The sequence below is a fragment of the Sminthopsis crassicaudata genome, chromosome 1 (assembly GCF_048593235.1).
Source record: "Sminthopsis crassicaudata isolate SCR6 chromosome 1, ASM4859323v1, whole genome shotgun sequence".
NCBI lineage: Eukaryota > Metazoa > Chordata > Mammalia > Dasyuromorphia > Dasyuridae > Sminthopsis > Sminthopsis crassicaudata.
Window position 1 is genome coordinate 57,748,825 of NC_133617.1, and position 6,662 is coordinate 57,755,486.

General features: G+C 48.3%; 1 protein-coding gene across 1 annotated transcript; it reads right to left on the reverse strand.

The window, feature by feature from the left end:
- Positions 1 to 4,390: 4,390 nt before the first annotated feature.
- Positions 4,391 to 6,440, reverse strand: MRPL34 (mitochondrial ribosomal protein L34). The gene is made up of 2 exons (XM_074305441.1): positions 6,282 to 6,440; positions 4,391 to 5,063 (listed from the first exon to the last, which is right to left on the reverse strand). The coding sequence occupies exons 1-2, from the start codon at positions 6,362 to 6,364 to the stop codon at positions 4,790 to 4,792; spliced, it is 357 nt and encodes a 118-aa protein (XP_074161542.1). The 5' UTR covers positions 6,365 to 6,440; the 3' UTR covers positions 4,391 to 4,789.
- Positions 6,441 to 6,662: the final 222 nt, after the last annotated feature.

The window sequence follows — 6,662 nt, forward strand, 5'->3', positions numbered from 1 at the left end:
ATAACCGTTTCAGGAATGAGGGGCCCGAGTTGGTAATGGTGAGAATGGCCCTAAGGAAGCTGCCCGCTCCCCAGGACACCAACCTGCTACCTCTTCTCTTTACTTTCTTGTCTCTGCCAACAGTAACAGCATCGTTATAGGACCCCAGGCCCAAAAACATCAATGTCATTTCTTATCCCTCCACTCTTAGATCCCATATTTCTAATTAACCACAACATCCCGTCCATTCTACCTGCAAAATGGCTCTTCCATTAATTCCCACCATCTAATTCTTGGTATATTTGTTAACTTTCCTTTGAGGCAGGTTCTGTCTCACCAGGATCTAATCCCACTACAAGCACAGGAAGCTTTAGTCTTCCTTCTTTATGATATGAATTGGTTTGCTTTTCCATAACCAACCTAGTGGACCCCTGACCCTCTGCATTTCCCCATCTTGGTGTGAGCCTTCGTTGCCTTAGCCCTGCTGCTCCGAACTCCTGTAAGCTCAGGCTTAGGCTCCCCAACAGCATGGTTTAAGGCATGGACCTGGGCCTCTCACCTGAATCCTGATTAAACAGCCTCCCTGCCTTTATACTCTAAAGTCCTGCTCTGGTCATCTCCTTTCTAGTGGATCGTCAATTTACCTATTATGGGACCCTATAAAGTTCTAACTCAGCCGGCTTTCAGGGTCCTCCAGAATAGGATTCCAACCTAACTAACATATTCCTGCTCTTCATCTGTCCATTGATAAATATATTTGCTTTCCTCAAAGCCTTCTATGAATCCCTTGTGAGAAGTCATCGTTCTTTCTCCGACTATTTCTGGTACTGTTGTGTCCTTAAGATGCCATGACTTGAAAACATCCTTGGTTATCTCTTCTCACCTTCACTGTAAGTCAATCCCTTCAGTGACCCAATCACTATTTGAGTAATATTCTTTATGAACTATTATCACGTCACTCCTACTCAAAAACCTTTGGTGGTTCCCCACTGCATACTGAATAAAGCTAAAACGTCTTATTTTGGCATTGAAGGACATGTAGCATTCAGCTTCAGCCTTCCCTGAAAATTCTCCCTTTCAAGTAGTCGACATTCCAGACAACTTATACTACTTCTCTGCCTGATTTCACCCAGCCCATTTTCATCTCAATGTTTCCCAGGGGAAGAGATTCCTTACCTCCCACTTTCCCATCCCATTGTCACCTATTGAAGTATTTTTCCTTCCTTTTTGGTCCAATGCAAACACTACCTATTCCATGAAGCTTTTCCTGAAACCCATCTCCTCAACATAAAAGTGACTACTTCCCCCTTTAATTTTTTGGCAACACTGTATTGGCTTTTTGGTTCTGTGAAATTCAAACTTGAATCATCTATTTATTTGTCTACCTCTTTCATTAAATAATGTCTGAGGATTGACTATGTTATTTGTGATCTTTGTCTTTCCAGTGCCTGCCAAAATGCCTAGCATACATTATAAAACCAGAACTGGAAGAGGCTTTGAAGGCCATCTAGTCTAAGCCTATACTTGAAGAAGAATCTACTTCACAACATATCCAATGAGTAAAATCACTTATAGGCTTTCCCAAAAATACAGAACTTAAGGGAAATGAATCCATTATCTTCCAAGGTAGTCAATTCCACATCTGCACACCTCTTCACTTTTAAGAAATTTTTCTTTACATCAAGGCTAAACTGGTTTTTGCTCCTAGATTATTAGTGCCAACTTCTGATAGCCTCTGGACAGTTCTGAGTATGCCTCCCTCCTCCCATCTGGATCTTCATCTAGTCTTGCCTGCTAACAATAGGCTTCCCCCAAGGCTTTGTCTTGAATCTTCTCTTCTCCATCTATATTATTGTCACTTGGTGATCTCATCAGCAAATGACTCTTAGATCTACTTATCAATCAAGCCCTAACTCTCTCTTGACCTCCAGGAAAGATTTTGCATCTTCACCCTGGGATATCTCAATCTGGATATCCCATAGATGTCTTAAACTGAACTATCTCCCCCACAAAAAAGAAAAAAATCCTCTCTTACTGGTGAAGGAATCACTATCCTCCCAGTCACTCAAGTTTGAAACTTAAATGTCATTTTCGACTTCTCATTCTCTCTCACCATCTCCCTTATTTCCACCAACCTACAACCAGGGGACAAGTCTTGCCATTTCTACCTTAACATCATTCATACATCAGCCCTCTCTTCTGTCTAACACTGACATTGCCCTGGAGGGGCCTTTAGCACTTCTCACCTGGACTCTTTCAGTGGCCTGCTGATTGGTCTCCCTGCTTCAAGTCTTTCCCCACTACAGGATCTCCCCCATTCAGCTGACAAACTGATCTTTCCAACCTGCAGGTCTGACCACATCCCCCCCCCATTCCACAAACTCCAGGGATTCCTCCCACAAAAGACTCTTCCAGGCCCAGAGCATTTCACTATCCCCCCATAGCTGGAATTCTCTCTCTCCTCATCTCTGGGGTTCTCTAGCTTCCTTCAAGTCTCAGCCAAATCCCCATCTCCTGCAAGAAGACTTTTCCAATCCTCTCCTAATGCCTTCTGAGAGGACTGCTACTTATTCCTGTGTTGCTGTACACATAGCTTTGGGGTGTGGCCTTTTCTATCAGAATATGAGTTCTGAGGACAAGAACTAAGCATCCCAGCGCTTAGCAGAGTACCTGGTATGTAATAGGCACTTAAATTCTAGTTCACTGATACTTAAATATAATCCTTCTTATATACAGTTTTCTTAAAATATTTACACTATCTTCCCCCTCAATGGTCCCTTCTCTGGTCAAACATTTTCTTTCAGCTGGTCTGGTATGAGCCTGAGGCTCTTTTTACTATCCTAGCTTTCCTCCTCTGACCACTCTTGCTCTTCAGTGTCCTTCCTAAGTTGTGATTGTTCCCAGAACTGAACTTGATACTCCAGTGGAGTCTGACCATTAGAACTATCTCCTCCTGAACACTACACCTCTCAATGCAGCAGGCTTTCTTGCCTGTCACCACTCAGTATCTAGCAGACTCCAAAGAGATACCCTCAGCAGCCCTGAAACCATCAGAAAAATTTTGCTGCCCTCCATTCCCCACCAGAAGCAACCAGAGAAACCTAAGTTGGTGGCAGTGGAAGCTAAACTTTAAAAATCTTTAGACAAAACCAGGGAACACTTTTTCCATCTGACCAGAATCCTCCAGCCCTCTCTCTAGATGGGCCACCCAGGTCAACACAGGTTTTTGGAATGTTTCCTTCTGGGGCAGAGCAATCAGTGCTGGCAACCAGGTAAAGTGTCAACAAATACCCTTATGTCCTCAATCATCCAAGTCTCAGATTTTCAACAATAAATGACCACCTGAGAGTTTAAATGTGGCTTATCTGCGTGCAGGGTCTGAGAGAGGTCCAAAATGCTTTGAGAACTTTGGGCATATGGATTTTGCAAAACCCACTTTAGGTCAATCTCTCGGGAAAGGGAATTCGGAGGTCCTGGGTTCTAACACTATAGGTATGATCTAAATCACAATTTCCATGGGCCTGGGGAGAACCCGACAATCTCTAAGGTCCCTCCAGTTCTAGATCTATGATCTTAGCCCGTTATATCAGACCTAAATCAGCTCTTTCACATCTCCCATTCACTGTTACTAACTGTCCTCTAGAGTCAATCATATGTATGTCTTAATTCTTTCAAGACAGCCCCTCCAGTCCTAGAAGACAGCCATTGTGCCCCATCCCTTTCTCCTATATCTTCTGTCAGTCAAGGAACATTTAAATGTCTACTATGCTAAGCTCAATGATGCAAAGGCAAAAGATAGTGGGGGAGACCACATGCAAACAACTATGTACAAATAAGGCATATATAGGATAAATAGGAATTAATCAAGAGAAAAAACTAGAACTAAGAGGGAAGGACTTCCTGTAGAAGATGGGATTTTAGGTGGGACTTTTTAGGAAATTAGGAAAGCCAGAAAGTGGAGACAAGGGTGAGCATTTCAGGCTTGGGGGCTAAGTGAAAATACCCAGTCAGGAGATGCAGTGTCTTTTCAAAGAACAGCAGGGAACCCAGTCATTGGGTCTGGAAGCACGTGGGGATGGAAATGGTCTAAGAAGACTGGAAAAGGGAGGGTGGAGGAGAAGAGTAGCTAGTGAATGGCTGTCAATGCTAAACAAGTTAAGCAGCCCCAGTCTCCTTACCACCGTAATCACCTTAGCTACATCTTTCCCAACATGTGGTTAACGGAACTGAACACAGGGAGACTCTCCTACTTTCTTTCTGGCCACTCCACCCGTCTTTTACGCAGCCCGAGACTGGAGTCTTAGCTTTCATATCAGAGCTAAGGTACCTTGTACTTGCAGTCCAATAAAAACCCCAGACCTTTCTCAGTGAACCCTTGGCTAGTTCGTTCATTCATTCATTTACTCATTCATTCATTCACACGTCCTTCATTCTTTATTTGCACGGTTGTTTTTGGAACCTCAGTAGGACTTTACATTTCTTCCACTACCTTTCATTTTCATATAGATGCTTACAACTTCCCTCACCCACTGCACACGTGGGAAAAGATCATCTCCAACACCTCCGCAGGGTTGAACTGTTTTAATAGTTCTGCATTGAGTCAATTCTCTGACGTCACAGGAAGAATTCCAGTCTTCTAACCCAAAGATTCTGCTGAAAAAGTCCCATGGTATCAACATACCAAGCGCGGGTAGCCCTTGCGGGTAGCCCTTGTCCTGGTCGGCGGTCAGGAGGCTTTGTCTTGGAGGCGCCCCTGTCCATCACGTCCGGCGTGGCTCGGGCTGGCTCCCGGACAGAGCCCGCTCGCGCCTCAGTGGCTCAAGGACTTCCGCCCCTTCAGCATGCGCCGCAGGATCACCTTGATGCCGCCCGGGGTGCTGAGCCTCTTAATCCAGCCATGCTTCCGCTTCCGCTTGATGTTGCTGGGCTGGTATTCGTTGCCTCGGGCCTTGGAGCGGACCTGTTGGCAGCCCCAGGGTGCCAGGGCCCCGGGCTGGGCCGCATGGACGCAGCCGTGGGGCTCAGTGGGGGTGCGAGTGAGGAGGCTGAGGGTCCTGAGCTGGGGCGGCCATGGCAGGAACGGTCTAGAGAGAAGGAAGGGGGTTTGTGTGAGCAAGCTCAAGCAGAGGGGCAGCCTGGCGGGGCGGCTGGACCGCAAGCGAGTCAGGCGTCTGTGCACCTGCTTCCACACGTATTAAATGGGCTGATTGTTCTAGTAACACCTGCGGCCCAGGCTGGCCTTTAGAAACCCCGGGGCCGGATTAGCAACACTTGGTCATGCACAGATCCTCTCAAGGATCCTCTGGGGGCGGCGCAGCGTCATTAACCGTCTCACAGAGAAGAGAACAAGCTTCCTTAGAGAGGGGAAGCGACTCCGCGTTAGGGAGAGAGGGACTCTCCCCCCGCGGCAAGGAGACAGTCAGCCACCTCCTCTTCGTCCCAGAATTCCACCAGCCGCTCTAAGCGCCTCAGGAACGGCTCTTTAACAGCATGAGAGCCCTGGAGCTGGGCGCAGGAGGCCTGTACATCCTCCTTCCGCCTGTACTTACTGCCCGGCTCCAGACCGCTCACCCGGGCCTGGGATCCGTCCTCAGAGATAGACAACTACCTCAAAGGGACACTGTGAGGATCGGAACCGGAGGCACGCTGCTCCTCTCCAGAACAGCTCCCAAAACTCCCTCCGGGCCCTTTTCTAAAGCTAACGTTCCAAGTTCTAAAGTTCCCCCCCTCCTCGGCGCTAACGTTCCAAGTTCTAAAGTTCCCCCCCCCTCGGCGCTAACGTTCCAAGTTCTAAAGTTCCCCCCCTCCTCGGCGCTAACGTTCCAAGTTCTAAGCCCCCCCTCTTCCCGCTTCAAACATTAAGCCCTGCACTTGCAATCAGACTGCCTCAGACACTCGTCTAATCAGACTCAGTCTTCTCTGGAAAATGATGAGGTTGGTCTTTAAAGTCCTGCTCAGATTTAATGTCCTACATCCCCTCTCTCTCCGCTCGAAAGTCATAAGTTCTAAGGCTCTTCCTGTTCCCCCCCCCCCTCAGCTCTTTAGTTCCATGTTCTAAGGCTGCTCCCCCTCCTCGGTACTAACGTTCCAAGTTCTAAGGTTCCCCCCCTTCCTCGGCGCTAACGTTCCATGTTCTAAGGTTCCCCCCCCCTCCTCGGTGCTAACGTTCCACGTTCTAAGGTTCCCCCCCCTCCTCGGCGCTAACGTTCCATGTTCTAAGGCTCCTCCCCTTCAGCTCCAACGCTCCACGCTCTAAAGCTGCCCCTCCTCCTTCTCCGGATTCTTCTCTCCCTCACCCTCACCTGGCGACAGCAGGAGGGGCAATCCCACCCCAGGCCCCCGCGAGACCCCGGCACTGTCCAAGGGCACGCAGCATGAAACTCATGTTCTGTCCTCTCGGCCGGACCGTAGACCTCACTAGGCTTGAAGCAACACCTTCTCCTATTGGCTCCTCCCCGCCAATCGCTGCCCTCCGTAGGAGCAGGCGCGTAATACTCGGGGCAGACAAGTTCACCTTGCTCCTGTCCTCTGGGGAAGAGGAAAGCAGTGCTCTACCGCAAGGCCTCACGGGAAATGTAGTCCCCTTGGGCGGCTGACGTCTACACAGCTGGGGCTGCATCTGCTGCTGGCGCTAGTCAATGCGTGAGCTGGGTTGGGGGTCGAAGCCGAGGCAGAGTGCTTAA

What these genes read in the sequence shown, in the direction of transcription:
- MRPL34 (XM_074305441.1), bottom strand. Translation starts at nt 6,364, where the DNA reads ATGAGTTTCATGCTGCGTGCCCTTGGACAGTGCCGGGGTCTCGCGGGG. An exon ending in GCCCCTCCTGCTGTCGCCAG is followed by an intron (nt 5,064 to 6,281) that starts GTGAGGGTGAGG and finishes CCTTCTCTCTAG; the next exon opens with ACCGTTCCTGCCATGGCCGC.